This window comes from Tachypleus tridentatus, chromosome 1 (genome assembly GCF_004210375.1).
Source record: "Tachypleus tridentatus isolate NWPU-2018 chromosome 1, ASM421037v1, whole genome shotgun sequence".
NCBI classification, from domain to species: Eukaryota; Metazoa; Arthropoda; class Merostomata; order Xiphosura; family Limulidae; genus Tachypleus; species Tachypleus tridentatus.
Window position 1 is genome coordinate 82,741,012 of NC_134825.1, and position 18,129 is coordinate 82,759,140.

The 18,129-nt window shown below is 31.7% G+C and overlaps 1 protein-coding gene across 1 annotated transcript in view; it reads left to right on the forward strand.

The window, feature by feature from the left end:
* Positions 1-18,129, forward strand: part of LOC143232641 (uncharacterized) — a 160,390-nt gene that overhangs the window by 117,945 nt on the left and 24,316 nt on the right. Inside the window, 9 exon segments of the mRNA XM_076468298.1 lie at positions 940-1,056; positions 1,588-1,749; positions 3,679-3,796; positions 6,026-6,352; positions 7,547-7,663; positions 8,758-8,887; positions 13,228-13,352; positions 16,806-16,969; positions 17,915-18,073. Of these exon segments, the coding sequence (XP_076324413.1) occupies positions 940-1,056; positions 1,588-1,749; positions 3,679-3,796; positions 6,026-6,352; positions 7,547-7,663; positions 8,758-8,887; positions 13,228-13,352; positions 16,806-16,969; positions 17,915-18,073 (1,419 nt within the window).

Below are 18,129 nucleotides of genomic sequence, written 5' to 3' on the forward strand. Positions count from 1 at the left end.
AACAACAATGTCTGTTAACATCAATATGTCTCATTTGCTAATTCAGAAATTGCACATGGAAAATTTTCCAAAAATACAGAAATCATTCCCTGTTAATTCTTTATCATTATATAAAGAAATAAAAAGAAAGTGTTTAAAATCAAATGAGACAGCAGTACTTACGGTAATTTATTGCTAACAATCACATACCAACACAGCATACATAGCTAGTTGCCAACACAGTAAACATCTCTGGTTGTCAACACAGAAATTAAACATTTATATTTACTTTATGTTCTAAATAAGCTTATAATAGAATTTACTGTAACTTTTATAACATATCTACAGATGAAAATATTGGGCATGATCAGCGATATTTCAAAAGCAATATTTATAGGTTGCAAAAATTTAGACTATGAACGTATTTATAAATTTGTTATTAACACAGTAAACTTCTCCAGTAAATAAAATGTGAAATCCAAGATGTTAACAGAATTGTGATTGTTATTCTGAGTACATTCAAAATAATCTATAATGTTCCCATGTTTACATATATAGCATGTTTTATCGTGACTAAACGGTAAACAGTAATATGTTGTATTTAAAGTTGTAATATTTTAAAATAGTGATTCTCCACAAGTTTCCATTGCGTTTTAACATAAAAAGTTGTGTTTTGTTTAAGTGTTCAGTTTTAAACATATTTAATGTGTTTCTAGGGTTTCGTTCTAACCACAATTGTTAGGTTTCCAATATTGAGATACGAATTTATGTTACTGAATTAAGTTTGGTAACAAGATGCTAACCTATATTATTGTTATTGCGCTTTTAAAAAGCATATTGGATGAAACTTTATGAAGTTTAATTATATATGTTTGACGTCACACTACCTGTATATTCTTAGTTTTAAATATCTGAAAAACATCGTTTTGGGAAAATTACATGATTTTTTTTTTAAATCAGGAGGTTGTGGAAGCTATTAATAAAAGTGCCTTTGTGACGTCACCATACCCAGTCATATTGTCTGTTGAGAACCATTGCTCTTTACAACAACAAGCCAAGATGGCGCAAATATTTACGGTAATGGACATTTTATTTTAAGCAAAACTTGCGTAATATCACTCACTTGATTAGAACATGTGTTAATTTTCCCAAATTACCGGTCTAGTATTGTCTTCTGTGTATTTTCAAATATGTTTGAACATAACCTAGCAGTACGTTTGAACAGCTATCTTCTGATGTAGTTGTAATAGTGCTTAGGCTACTCTGCTGTTATTCATTGGTCAAAATTATGTTTCCTACTATTCTACTTTTCAAAAGACCGTTTTAGTTTAGATTTTATAGTGAAAACGTAATTGAAAGGAAATTAGTTTGACTAATATTGTAAGACAGAATACTTCCTTTCCTCAAGAACTGGTTTATGTTATTACTTTTAATACTCATACATGTAATTTAGATATAAAAATTTGTTAGGTTTGTTGACTATGAGGTTAACTATGCGATTAATAAGCTTGTTGTATATCTCGTATGTATTTTCTTGTGTGTGTTTTTCAGCAGTATTATTTAATAACTGTTATTCATTCTGGGAAGTGATAACACGTGTTCTTACAGAGCGTGTTTGGAGAGAAGCTGGTAACCAAGTATCTGTTTGATCCTGATAGCGTGGATGAAACGCCACACCTACCTTCTCCTGAACAGCTCAAATATCGAGTACTGATAAAAAACAAGAAACTCAGAAATCCCATAACACCTGCTTTAACATCAAGACAAAGGGTACTGGTAGAAGACATTCTAGTTTTTTGAAGCCATAATAGCATGTTACAATTCTTTCATGGTTTTCACTTTAATTTATTTACAATAGAAAGCTGCAATACGAGAGGTTTCAAGTAACAAGTTACAACTTTTAGGGTTTTCAGCTGCACACTTCACCTTATTGTAGTTACAATAGAAAGCTGGAGTATAAGAGCTTTCGTGTAACAAGCTACAGCTTTTAGGGTTTTCAGCTGCACACTTCACCTTATTGTAGTTACAATAGAAAGCTGCAACAAGTTACAAGTTACTTTTAGGGTTTTCAGCTGCACACTTCACCTTATTGTAGTTACAATAGAAAGCTGAAGTATAAGAGCTTTCGTGTAACAAGCTACAGCTTTTAGGGTTTTCAGCTGCACACTTCACCTTATTGTAGTTACAATAGAAAGCTGAAGAGCTATAAGAGGGTTTTCAGCTGCACACTTCACCTTATTGTAGTTACAATAGAAAGCTGCAATACGAGAGGTTTCAAGTAACAAGTTACAACTTTTAGGGTTTTCAGCTGCACACTTCACCTTATTGTAGTTACAATAGAAAGCTGAAGTATAAGAGCTTTCGTGTATTTTTCAGCTACACTACAAGATATGAAAGCTGAAGTATAAGAGCTGAACAAGTTAGGGTTTTCAGCTGCACACTTCACCTTATTGTATTTACAAGATATGGGAATTGAGCTGACAAGTTACAGCTTTAAAGGTTTTCAGTAGTTTTACTTTACTGGATTTATGGTAAAATACTAAAGTTTTCAGGACTTAAAGGAGCATGCTACCTTTTATGAAATTACACTTGCTTTCTTCAACTTACTGTTTTTCACAGTACCATGGTATTTTGTAAAGATGTTATGTAGTATGCTACACTTTATTAACAGCTACACGATACTGTCTATATTACATTATAATAACATGTTAGAGCTTACCATAGTTATATAATAGCACAAAACAACTCACTAGATGTCACTTAGCATGCAAAGGTGTAAGAACAATGCTACATTTTACTGATTTTTTATAGCATGCCACGATTTTACTCTTGTTTTTCAATGGTGTACTTCATATGGAATTACATTAGTATGCTATAATATAGAGGACTTACGGTTTTACGGATTTTGTGCTATATTATTGTAGAATTATACAGGGTGTTCGGAAAGTCACTGTGCACTTATATATTTATTAACAGACATTTTACAATATAGAATACAGGAGGTAAATATGAATGACAATTATGAACAATATTGAAAGTGACCCCCGTTGGCATTAATACAGGCCTGGATCCTTCTTATTTTGTTTCTAAACACCGCTATCAGTTGCTGGCTTGAAATAGACTGAATAAAATATGAAGTGACATTGCACATATGAAGTGCACAGTGACTTTCCGAACATCCTGTAGTAATGAGGTACGATCTACTAGATTTATAGTATGAAAATATTATTGGATAAAAATTGTAATTCAGAAATCATGGACATTGAAGATTGGACTACAAACAGTTAAAGACAAGAAACGGCTCTTAATAAATTTCTACTCTACAAGCTGTTCAACCATTAATTTGAGTAATTATGTGGTTTACCAACCGTTCCTCAACCATTTTGGCAATTTATTTTCCAGTTACGATTACAACTCAGGTTAGCGGTGTTACAATGAAGAGTAAAGATTAGTTACATTTCCAATAAGCATCTTAAATTAAAGGTATTTTATTAGTATTAATATTAGTACGGTTTTAATTATCAACACAGAAAGCTTGATTCGGTAACAGACGTACGGTGTAGTTTAAATGTATTTGCTGTTTTTAGTTTAGATAGTAAATACATATGTATATGTGATTATTTTCTAAAAACGAAGCACTAGATAACATATATATATATAGATTGATATGAATTTTTAGTTTCTTCTTGTGTTTTTTAGGGAAAATCATTTGCTGATCGTACCAATAGCATCGTTTCCACAACAAGCACAACATCATTGAATGACGAAGATTATGATGATTTTGATGATGACGATGATGATGACGATATCTTGGAAGGTAAAGTTTGCACTTCACATTTAAGCTTAAAATTAAATACCATGAAAGCAAGAATATAGGTTAATATACGAGATCTTATAATCTGGTGAACAATAGTTTTTCTTAAGAATTAGGCCTAGTTAAACCTAAAAGGAAGAAAAACCTTGGGAGTACTTTTAAAGAATATTGTAGAAGTTTCTTTTCAAACTGTATTCATCACTGATTAATTTGTTTACACAGTTTGATGAACGTACCTTTAAACAAAAACCGAGGCACAAGGTAACTCATATCACCAGTGACTAGGCACCAAAAGGAGTAGAAATCGAAACCTGATGAAGAGAACCTATATGCCGCAGTCTCAGTTCAATAATTAAACTTGTGAATTTCTATTCTAGTCTCAGTAGTGAAACCAACTAGACTTTGCGATTGAAACTTCAAGAGAATTTCACAGGAGAAAGGATGAAAGTTAATGGTCCCATGAGAGTTATTAAGAAAGAGATTTAATAAAATTTAATTATCGTTAATAGATCCAACAGTATGGATACATCGATATTTAACAAACTCAGTTAATTTAACAAACTCAATGAATCTGGTAATATTAAAATTTTACAGCGTCCTGAGAACTGAAATTACCAAACTTAAATATTCATCACCGTGTCGAAGTCGAGACTTAACTAATTCATTAGATTTCAGTAAAGAAAAGAGGTTAAAGCTTAACGGATTCATTAGGGTTAAAAAAAATTAGAGCTTAAGTGTTTGAAATGTAAAACACAAGACTTTCAAATTCCCTAGGGTAGAAAGATTGAAATGTTATTGGTTCATTGCAGGAAAGTTTGGTAATTAACGAAATCATTAGATTAGAAATATCAAGCTTATAACTTTCATTATAAAGAAGTGACAGAACACAGAATTTCTTTTAAAGTTAAGGAATATGTGGAGTATAAAATATTTACTAAAGTTAAGGTAAATGTAACACATTTATAAAAACCAAAATAATTAAAGATGTAACAACATGACTAAAGTTGCGAATATTGAAAAATAAAATTAATTAAAGTTAAGAAAATAAAAAATCTAATCGATTTACTTGAGTTAAAGAGAATGAACAAAAATGTATTTAACTTGATATACAGGGACTGAATACGCTATTTTTAAACGCTGGGGTCTCGCAAACAGTTTTAGTCAATGTGATCACGTCCGGTCATGTTCTGTCTAACGACTGTGTTTTTGACAACAGCCCCACATCGTAGTTACCATCGCAAAAGGCTTTATCGTAAGTCTTTTATGTCCGAAATACATACTCCCTTACTGATTGCTTCCCTTAAGTGAAAAAGTATAAGATAACGACGGTTTTAGAGTACGCATTTGAAAATTTCGATCACATATAAATAAAGAAGCAACTTCACAGGCGTGTCTTCGTATTGAATAACATTAGTACCCATTTCATTCGCTAGATGCTTGAGGCATGCAACAGTTGAGCAGTTATGTCGTGGAAGCAAATTGTATACCCGTGATTTGTGTCTTTTTTTTTTCAAACAGATTCTGCTTAATTATATTGCGTACTGTTTAATGTACTACGTAGACAGCTTTTGCTATTGACACATGTGTTCGTAAATTCTTATTTGTTATAATAAGCCGCACTTTGATTACCATGATTATGCTATGACTCATTGCGGATCTCAGTGTTGGTGGTCTTGATACCTCTGTTTGATCCATATTCCTTTATTTACCAACGCCATTATATGTAAAGAATATCTCTGTCTTGAAAATTTTAAATTTTCTATTTGAGCACGTTTTAATAATCTGAGTATATGAATGCTTTGCTCTTAAAATTGCTGTTACATACCTTTCTCAAGTTTTAGTTACATCACTCTGCCTACAGACGCCAAACGATACAAAAGTGTAATCCTAATACGATTTTGTAACACTGCACTTTGCATGTTCAAATTATTTTGATATGGTATACTCAACCCTTTGTATATGTAAGACACATTTTTGTAATCTTCTTTGAAGCATTTTTTTTATTCTCCATGATTTAGGCAGGATGTTCTTTCATCTGATGTATATCTAGAGGTGTGCATATATGATTATTCTTGAAGTATTATTATCTTCATTAATTGGTTGTAGTATTTTCCATTTACATTATATAACTTTCTTCTCATGACCGTATGTATGCCAAATAATATTCAGTACGTCTTGGTAATAATGATAGATTCTACTTAGATATATCTTTGAAACTTTATTTATGATTAGATAAAGATGTGGTGCTAACAAGGTCTTCCTTGACCGGAAGTTTAACTCCAGTAGGAGAACAAGAGGATGAGCAAAGTATTGTAAGTAAATCTGTGTCCATGACTGGACGTACAGACTCCTTGTCTAGCCAAGAGGGATCCTGCAAGGAGAAAGCTTTAAGTCCAGGAACCACAGCAGGTATACAACGACAACGAAATCAGTTGGACATGGCTGGTGACTTTGGCCAACTGGACGATGATGTACTTTACAGACAGCGGAAGTCCAGTTACCAGATTGCACAAGAACTGTCAGACCTTGTTGTTTACTGTCAAGCGGTAAAGTTTCGAGGTATGATTAAAAGTTATGTGTTGAACTAATGTGAAGAGTTTATTCTAAATATTTACAGCTGTCTGGTTGTATAAAGTTTTTGTGTTTATAGTGTGTGTGTGTTGAACTGATTTTTTGAAGTTCCTAGATATTTCTGATTGTATAAAGTTTTTGTGTTTATAGTGTGTGTGTGTTGAACTGATTTTTTGAAGTTCCTAGATATTTCTGATTGTATAAAGTTTTTGTGTTTATAGTGTGTGTGTGTTGAACTGATTTGTTTGAAGTTCCTAGATATTTTTGGTTGTATAAAGTTTTTGTGTATATAGTGTGTGTGTGTATGTGTGTTGAACTGATTTTTTTGAAGTTCCTAGATATTTCTGATTGTATAAAGTTTTTGTGTTTATAGTGTGTTTGTGTTGAACTGATTTGTTTGAAGTTCCTAGATATTTTTGGTTGTTTTTGTGTTTATAGTGTCTGCATTCAAATGATTTGTTTGAAGTGTTTATATAATACTACCTACTGTAAAGTTTTGGGATGGGTGTAGTGTTTGTGTTGAATTGATTTGTTTTGATTTATTTTGATAACAATACATTTTTTGTAAGACTTATAAACAGTTTCACCTTCTTTAGAAATTATAACTGTCTTTATATTATAGTTCTTGAAGATTATAACCACTCTCACCGCATAATTTTTAGAGATTGTAACCACATTCATCTTATCTTTCGTTTAAAAGAACAACCACCTTCAATTTGTTTTGAAACTTGTAACTATAATTCTTATCTCTTATATAGATCATGAAAATTTTCTTTCTTTCTTTCAAGATAAACGAGAAAAAATGTATTGAGTAAATTGAATCTGAACCGGTGTCGCTAATAGTAAAACGTAGTTAAAGTACTGACGAAATAGATAGTATCAACATTCACATACCGAATGATTATGCAGTTGAAATTATGTATTCAAAAATGTGTACTATTAATCTATGTCACTTTCCCTGCTTAATTTCATGTATAAATAATTCTGTTCATAGATAAAATATATTTTTTTCATTTTTATATGCCTTCAAGTATTTAGGTTTATCTGGTTTGTGTAGTTATTAGTTTTCTGTGTTTATTTTCGTTTGAAACACTATAATGACGTTGTAAAGCAGTTTTATTGAGCTCATGTATAGAGTAGCTTCCTTTTAAAGTGTATCAGAAGTTAAATAAATTTCCTCAGGTTTTTTTACCGATACCAGCCCCACGAGTTCGACAAGAATGAAAAAAATAGGAAGTAAGAAAAACATCCTGGCTTCGGGAAGTACTTTATCGTCTGGAGTTAGTCAGAGTCAAATAGGTAAAGTTCCACTGTCATTAAGAGACTCAGTAACCATGGTAGTGTCAAGAGGTTACTTTTTAATGATTATAGTATTTGGTAATTTTTTTCCTGATATTTATATTTCCTCATCCCAGGTATGAATCCACCAGATGTTAGGCGAGTGACCTACCAGCTTGTTAAAAGAATTAACTACGTAAAACTTAATTTGTGGAAGAAGAGACTGTCCAGTTTACAGTTGGATCAAGCATATAAACGTTATGATAGTTTTCTACAATAATAATAACCAGCTAGTTCACACTGAGATTATAATATAATCCGTAATCAATACCAGTCTAAAGTGCGCAGCGCCAGTTAGTGAGTTTCTTAATAAAACTGAACTTATTGATTTAATGAAATGAAACTGCTCTAGGTAAATGTTGACAAAATGCGTCCAGATTTAACTAGTAATTAAATGTTCCCGTGTTTATATTTCCACTCTACGGTATTATAATATTTGTGATACATAATATGGTAGGTAGTTGTGTTTCGTCATATAAATTTGTATTGCATATATTTTTTTTAAATTTTAGCTCTATTATATGGTGCTTTCTGACTATTCTGTTGAATTCCACTGTCATAATGTGTTATATTGTTTGTGTGCTACATATTAAACAGCATTATATTATGGATGATTTTGTATGGTACAGTTACTTATGTATAACTAATATCATGTTTCATGATACTGTAGAATTTTTTTTTAAATTTATAAATTTTGTGTACTATAAAAGAAAAAAATTAAAAGCTTTTATTACCAACAGCGATGTTAACAACGACACTTTTGCGACTGTTCAAAATGTTTCCGTGTAACAGATATGCATCTTAGTATAGCATCTGGAGACACATCGGAACTTCGAAAATAATGAGAATTGTCCGTCTGGTTTTACCTGTTGCATTCTTTACAGTACTGTTAGTTTTATACTGCATAGCACTTTAATATAGTTGTATAGCAATGTAATATATTTGTGTGATTTTGTAGAGCATTCCATACCATTATAGTTGTATTGTTTTTATTATATCTTGAGGGTATAGTTTTGATGTTTTTTTAATCAGTGTGTTATAATTTTCGTGCTTAGATATCAGACCAGAATTTACCTCTCCAGGTGGAAAAAGAACGTCATCAGTGACGCCTTGTCATCAGGTTTCCTCTTTGAATGAAAGCAATGCTAAAAGACTTTGTAAACGTCATTCATTACCTTTAATAGCATATCCTTTATCAGAGGAACTGACAGAATGTGAGCGTTGAGAAAGAGTAATAAATTAAATTCCAGTCTTTGAAACTTTCGAATATTGTGTAACTAAAAGTCCTTAGTTGTTTAAAAGAAAACTGATGTTAATAAGATTAGAGCTAAAAGATGGGATTAACTCTCCTATCAAATTAACCAGACAAGTTAGTGTACGAGACTTCGCACGGCTGATAACACTTGTGTATCCATATAAGTAACTGACATCTTGCTCAACTTGTGTAAGCTGCGAATTTTCCTTCGCTGTATATGAAATGCACGCTTGATAAAGGAAACGTTGTTAAAACTGATAAAGGAAACGTTGTTAAAACTGATAAAGGAAAATATTTTAAAATTGCTTCCTAAAAGAATACAATTGTTGGTGAAATATAAGATGAATTTTGGTTTTTAAGTATTTCATAAAAAGGCTGGTAAGGACTGGAGGTAACAGGGTATAATGCAAAGGAAGCACAAGCATTTTAGGATAATCAGCATAAGAACATGATGTAGCAAGAATCTAAACTCTTTGGTCACTTAGTTCCTTCACCTAAATAACTTCTGTGATTTACTGTTTATAACAAAATCAAAACTTTATCTTGAGGAGTTCCAACAAGAGTAAAAAAATAATAATATGATAATATGATTTTATATACGTGATAGATACATCATCACGCCTTGGTTTACAGTTTTATTTACTTCACAATTTAATCAATAGTAGAGAAAGTTAAACAACGCCTAAGTACTTTTTTTTTTACTTTTAACGTAAAATTGTGTAATTAAATAGCTTTTAAATTATGCATGTTTCACTATATTCTAACATTATAAATGCTACAGTGAGCATTGTTTCGAGTAATTATGCTAACGTTCCACAGTAACTTGATCCTAAAATGCAAACTGTTGCTTCACTACCAACGTAATTTACGCTTGATTATGTAATTTTAGGCATTATAAAGATTAGGACATCAATATGACAAAGAAAGAAATTTGAAAGTTACGGATTTGAATTTCGTGGAAAATTCGAAAAATAATCATTTAATAGTGTAGAAGTGTACTAGTAGCATCTAGAAGGTATAGATGTGCAAGGTTTGCAATTTGATATTTTACATGTCCAAGAGGTGCAGATGGCAATATTGTGGTAATTCAAAATCTGTAAATTTAAATCTTCGGTTAACAAATTCGCTCCTAATCTCAGGTGATTAAACTGTGGCCTAAGTTTTTTTGTCAATGGTTTTTATAAGAAACCATATTAATCACTGACCTGAATTTAAATTTTATTATGATTTATATGGGTAATTAATTATGTAACGCTTGAGTTTGTTCCTGCCTTCATATCTGCGCCATAGGTGAGTTTAAAGACATCTAGTGATAAATTTTATGAATACATGCGAATTGTATTACTATAAAAAATGAACAGATTCAGTATTTAATGTAAGAAATTAAATAGATGCAGGGTATAATAGTGTAGAAATATAAAAGATGTATGCTACAGTATTGTGGAAACTTAATATATTTAGTATTAAATATTGAAGAAATGGTAGACGTATGTACTCTAATATTCTATCAACTGAATAGATTCAGAATTTTTTCCATTCAAACTTAGTTACATATTACTAGATGTGATACGTAAAACATTTTCGGTAATTTTTATGCATTTTGCTTGTATATTCCTTTTTCTATAATTTTCTATAATTTAAGCACAGAGCGAGATAATGGGCTGTCTGTGCTCTGTCCAACACGGGTATCGAAATCTAGCATTGTATGTCCGCAGCCATACCATTGTGCCACTGGAGGGGTGCGTAACGAAACTGTGAATTTTTCCTGCACATATTCTTAAATAAGTAGATATTTTGTTATAATTTAGTGTGTTTTTTAACTCTTCGCAATATTACCTCACGCTTTAAAATTTGTTACAAATGTTGATTTTATTAAACGTTTGTTGCAGTAATAGAGTATGACATTCAATTTCACTTTTTAACCGAATATCTTTTTGATAACTATTTAAAGTTACAAACTATGATAAATTTGATATCAAGACGCGCGAAAAACACAATAAAACAGATTAGCAAGACAAACAACAACAAATATAAAACAATAGTACCACAAAGTAACAGATTAAAAACAAAACCAGGCTAATGTCGAACCATAGGATTTCTTTTTGAATTTTGGGGGTGACACCAAAAAAATCCTATTTCATAACTTTTTCGAGTTATGTTGTCAAAGCATCATTGGTTATACATATAATACCATATGTAAGTACAACAAAGAAGATAAAACCCATAGGTTACACTTTACCTATTGCCACAAGCAGTACGTTTATTACAATTTGTAAGTTTAAACACACACACACACATACATATACAATTATTTTAAAACGATTTCATTATCTGTATTTCGTAAAACAAACAATTAATATATTATTATATTTTGACTTATTCTAGATCGTGAAGCCTACGTAAATAATAATCAGCCTTAGAATTTAGACAAACTAAATGTAATGTAACAATCTGCAATATTTATTTAGTTTTAAGGCACCAACAGCATAATAATAATGTTTTGTTATTGTTTTTGCACAGAATGTTGTTTCGAAATTCTGGACTAACATTGCCCCGTGACCCCCCAGCTCCCAATCCATTGTATTGTTTTCTTTCATCTTTTCTCCTTGTAATTAAGTTTTGTGTTTGATATGTTTTGGACCTTTTTTTTTTTTTGCAATATCATCCTGATTTATATATTTATCTTCGACATTCGAATATTCAGGTCTAATAAAACACTTGCAATTTTTATTTCTTCCTTACTCGTACTGTTGTACTTCAAGTCTACTATTACGTGCAAGGAGATGTCTTAAACTTAATTTGTCTAGAAGGTAGCATTCGGTATCTGAGAAAACTAATCAAAGTAAGCATTCGTCAGTATACCTGTGATAGTTTTCAACAGTAGAGTGAGGAATGATACAAAAATATTGTATGACAGTTCTTTTCCAGCTACTTAATGGTAGTTCCAAAACTTAGGTTGAACATTAACGTTTTATTCTGCTTATTGGAAATATGAATTATGTCAATATACGTGTTGAATAGTAGCATCTGTCTGTAACTGTTCGAAATACGAAACATGCCTTTATTCATGTTAAACAGTTGCATTGAACGTACCGGTTGGAAATATGAAACGTCAATATTCATGTTGAATAGTAGCATCTAACTACACCAGTTGGAAATGTGGCAACATTCATCAAGTATGATACTATTGTGGGGTCTTAACGTTAATTCGTGAAAAATAGCGGACACAGACCTGATCCTTATTTAACATAAAATTCACAGACTTAGTTACTTAATATTATTATTAGGTTAAGAAATAAGACTTATGGTTATCCATAACAGGTACAGTTCAACGTTAAGTTAGGTATTTATATCTGTTATCAAATTTCTGTATATGAAACACATTTAAAATTACAAATATTTGCTTTGATTTATTATCTGTGACACAACCATTTAAAGCGTACCTTAACATTATGAGACTATTCATTATTTGTCACGGACACAAACGTTGCTTTGTTCGAATACAAAATGTCATGATGGATGTTTTTTTCTTTCGCTGACAGACTGAAGGCAGATTATGTTTTTTATCGCTCTCAAAGAAAGTATAATAATATAACCGTTAAATAATGCATTTGTTATAAATCAAATCTTTTTTAACTTAATTTTAGTATTTTAACTTAATAAAACCCTTCTTTTAACTAAGATTGATAGATGATTTAAAACTATTGCCCTGATACTGGCTTTAGACCTAAAGGTACTAATGCCTTTACTTTGAGTTCTGAAAGTTCAACTTTGCAGTCTTGCTTAAAGACGTATATCAGTGAATAGTGATTTCCTTGGACAAACTTTGTTTCCGCCCTGAAATTATTGATTTGTTCCACTCAACTTTTTTGATAACGCCATAACAAGTATGTTTGCACTGTTGGCCTCGTTTTCAACTCGTCAAGGTCAGTATATCTTGCATAAAGACAATAGAGTTATAGGTGAACAAGGAATTTGATACGTATATAAATGTTAGGCTCAAAGTTATAAATAGACAATATAAGTTCCAGTAAAAGGAGAGAACTTGGGTTATATTGTTCAATGTTAAGAGATAATAGCCTCAATGTTGTTAATCAAACACAAAATAAAGAATGTGTAAGATAAGTCGATTTTTAAATTAATGTAACTTAAGAGATGAAAGCCTTGATAGTTTCAAATTAATAATTTTATGGGAGTTAGTTAGTTTATACTAGTATATTTTTGTTCCTATATCATAATTTTTCAGACGTTTTACTTAATTGATATACACTCACTGTGAAAAGCAGCTGATGAGAACGTACCCAGCGGGAATGAGGATTGACTCGTCTAACTTCAATCCAGTTATCTTTTGGGCCTTCGGGCTTCAAATGGTGGCACTGAATTACCAAACTGAAGGTAAAGTGTGAAATAGTTGTTATTATTTTACCGTGCACATATCGCACATGGCAACATACTTAAGAAATCTTAATTTCCTCTTTCTAAAAATTATTACTAGCTGTAAAAGCATGTGAATTGTTATGTGCCAACTGCCCAAAATATCACCTCCAGCAACCTATTAAGATTAAACTACTTAGAACATGTGGGTTTATGTCTCCAATGTAGCTCTGAGTTGAAAATGAACAGTTTATAGCCAGCATAAGCAACATAAGTTTTCATTTGAACTCTCTATTTTATTCATTTGTGTGATGTCGACAAATGTTGTTTACAAAGATGTTATTCAATATTTATGTTCTAAAAATGTTTCGTCGTTTATCAGTCAACAATAAAGTTGAAAACAGAAATTCGAATTTCTGCTTTCACGCGTATATTATATATATATATTACGATAAGAGTTGTCAGTGGTATATGAAATGGAAAACCTTGTTTTATTTACAAATTCAGGTCTTCATATGTCAAAATAAGGGTTCACCCTGTTTTTCCGTCATAAATAGCGTCCCTTCATCACGTTAAATTTCTAATTAGGTCTGTAACATTGCGCTTTAGTTCTTCTAATACAAGTAGAAGTACCACCTTGTATTGATATAATAATAGCAGCTATTTCTCAAATCTGTGAGCTGCGGAATTCTAGCTCACCCCGACATTTGAGAAATACAACTGAGTACAACCCAGTTCCTGTGAGTGGTCGTGGGTGAGTGAGTTACACTTCTGACGTCTTAGTCTCTCCATGATTGCGCTAAGTTAATAAGATTTGAAATAAATGGAAATTGCATTCTATATCTCTTTATTTCAGCATTATTAACCGAAAAATACAATTCTTCAGTTCTCTGCTTTTCACTAAGTTGGTTTATTGTTACTTACTATCTTGTTTTAAATGGGGTGGCTTGCTGCAAATTCATATTATATACATTAATTCGAGGTTTATATTTTTCTAATTGTGCGAGTTTTATTTATTATTATTTTTTAGCTTTGGCGTATTTGAGAATTAAGATCTTATAAGACTGGATGTTCTTTAGGAGATGATATTCCCTGCCAGTTGTTTTCTGTTACTAATGATAACTTATGTTTCTTGTCCGAAACCTCCCGAAGTGTGGGAAGTAAAAATCTATAAGAGAAAAAATGATTTAGCCAAATAGCTTCCGCCCTAAACGTGATGTAAGAATATTTTCTTACACTGGGTTTTCATTGTCAGTTTACTTCTAAACTGCTTTGTTTCAGACTTGATTTTTATTCGTTGAAAATTTATAAATTATGGTCTATATATTGAGATATGTTTGCTCTGTCTAATATATATATTGTAATGAATTACTCACAAAATTGCCTTAATAGTAAATTTTTTTTTGTGGGAGTAAACGATAATTATCGTCCTCTTATGTACAATCGGAAACTGAACTCAGTAAAGTTTCATTTGACCATTAAACAAGTAGAAAGTTTTTGATGAATGCTTTAATAAAACTGTACTTTAGGTTTAAAACAGTTTAACAGGAGTTGTTCTCTAGGTGCCACCCGATAGTATAGCGGTATGTTTACGGATTTACAACGTTAAAATCAGGGGTTCGATTCCCCTCGGTAGGCTCAGCCCGAGGTGGCTTTGCTATAAAAAATACGCACACATGTTCTCCAGTTTATTTCTGTTTTCAGAACCATCTGATGGTTTGTTAAGTTATTATACATTATTTGTTATTTTCACTGTCATGTACATTTTAAGTATATATGTGAACTAAAACAATCAAGAAATAAAAAATAATAATCTATTTAAGAAACTCGCACTTGTTCCAATATTTTTACCAGCTTGGCAATATAATAATGAAACGTACTATCACTGAAATAAATCTATGCAAAATGTATTACGTTTTACGAGTTTGTTGAAACATACAGGAGTTTCCTAATTTATGAGTCCATCTTACTGTTCGTTTGGACCACCCATTCATTATCCTCGTTTCGTGTTGGAAACTAATGATCTTCTGATTACATCATTACAGAAGGTTTACAAAAAAAAATCCATTGAGATTTATGTTTGGTTTGAATTTCGCGCAAAGCTACGCGAGTGGTATCTGCGTTAGGCGTTCCCAATGTAAGACTAAAGAGAAGACAGCTAGTCATGACCGCTCACCATCAACTCTGTTACCAACGAATAATGAGATTGACCGTCACATTTTAACTTCTCCACAGTTGAAATGGTGAACATATTTATAGTGATGGGGATTCTAACCCGCAACCCTCAAATTGCAAATAGATTGCCCTGACCACTTGGCCATGGATTTATGATTGTCTTTTTTTTAGTTTTACATTACGACTCTCATTTAATGTAAACAATCAGTTAACCAACCAACCTCTGTATGTTACATATACATAAGCAAAAGGAAATTATGATGAGTCGCTAATTACTGCATAATTCGTTTGATATATTACCCAATAGAAACTGGAAATTCATGGTGGTTGGTATCTTTTATTCATTAATTACAGAGTTTTCATGTTTGCCATATTTTGATATTACCCATCTGACTTTCAGCACTTGCTAGGTGGATAAGTTTGTTTGTATAATTGTTTTATCGTACATCTACACAGTGGTTATATGCGCTATATTCACAAGAAATCTAATCCTAGAGTTTATCGTTATAAGTCCGTAAATTTACTGCTGGTCCAATAGGGGACAGGTAGTTAGTACGTGTTTACTATGGCGTAACTTTGTTTTCAAACTGTGAGGCACGGTTTCCGTGAAAATTAAACCTAATTGTATACATACAGATAGATATCAAAGAGGTCTGCTAAAAAATCTTAGGTTGATGACAGCTTACAGCTTTAGAAGTCCACAGTTAGGAATTTGAGTGGGGCATATTATTCTGTTTTGGAATATTGGTACGTCAAACAAATATTAGAAACATTCCTTGTATTTTTAAAATTAGGAATACGTACATGCTATTGTTATTTATGTTTGTTTTTCTCTTTCATTTTTGGTTGGTCATGGGTTACCCGAATCGCTTCCTACGCACTTCTATGCCTACAGGAAGACGAGTAACTCTTGTCTTGCCATGAAACGGATATGTGAATTAAAATGAAATAATCAAGCATTATATGCTTTTAGGTTATAAAAAATAGATACAAACTAAAACTTATATTCGGGTAATGATCGTCGAATTCTAAAAATAAAATTAATATAATTTGAAGGATTTTTTAGATATTAATTGTTGTATCGTTTACCTTTAACAGAGGCTCTGCTTTTGTAAGGATAGCGTCTGAGAAACGACGTTTCGACACACTTGTATTAGCACTGACATGTTTATTCTATCTTTTATATATCTTGTGAACATTGAGATCTTGTGATTAATTGCAAGAGTGTGTATACTAGATCGTTGTAACACGCAGAATCCACGTGTAATCACACAAGTTGTGTTTCCTATTTTTTTATAGATTCAGCACTTCATATAAACACGGCCATGTTCGAACAAAACGGACGAAGTGGATACGTCCTCAAACCGTCCGTTTTATGGGACCGGTCTCATGTGATGTATGGACGGTTCAACCCCTGGGATAAAGAATTTGACGGTCTCCACACAACCACTTTCATGATAACTGTAGGTAACAAAGCTGTAATTTCTTTCAAAATTGACAAAAACGAACAACATGCAAAGTTTTCTTGTAATTTGTAAATCATAAGTAAAACAACATCAAAATTACATTTCTTCAATGTAAAGTAATATATATATATATATACTAGTTTCTCCTCAATTTGACATAGATATGATTTTACCCGACGTACAGTGACGTTTAACATTTATTCGAAACGCAATGTTGGCTCAGGCTTGGTATCAGACTTGTACAGAGTTCCTAAGTTTTTCTTAAATAAACATACTGTTGTTTTGTAATAGTAGTCATGATTTTATATCAAAACAATATTTCATAACTTTTAAATGTTAAAAAAGTGTTTGTAGTTTGTTTAATTCTTACTTCACTTTTTTCGAAGTTACAAAAAAAAATTCTTTGAAAGAAATGTGCTTTGCGTTTCGGTTTAATTTCTCTCTTTCCGTAGCTCCATCTAAACATTTAATAACCACAAAATTACAATATGGTTGAAACCTATAAAGGAGAAAAAATTCGACACTTTGTTTAAAATTTTATTTCAAGGCTTAACTAAAAGCTGAAGGTATAAGAACTTTATTGTCGTATTTTTCTCACAGTCTTTTAAGTTTTATTTTGTGTTAAAATATACAGGTATTTAACATTTTTAAACTATGATGGATAATCGACTTACATTTGATATTGCTACTGCTGAAATATCGTCACACAGAAAAAAAGATTGAAATTTGTCATTACGTATATTTGCTTCATTAATTACACCAGTTGCCTTCTCAGTGGTTCAGATTTAAACTTGAGGTTTTATAGCTGTAACATTGGAGTTTCGACCATTACAATAAATATTGTACAGAGAGCCCAGTGTGCAACTTTAGGCTTAACAATAAATAAACAAACACCAGTCTATTTTATATATTTTATTTTAATAGATTTTTATGCACTAATAGGTGATCTCTGGGCAATACGTTTGCCCTAACAGTTACACCGGTAGCCCCCTGGTGGAAGTTGAGATAATAGGCATACCTGTTGATGGAAGTAGACTAAAGACAAAGTTGGTCCAGAGGAACGCGCTAAACCCTATATGGGGCAACACTTTTGTATTCAAGGTAAGCACTAATATGGTTCAAGAGAAACTACAAAAATCCGACACTCAAGCGTAAGT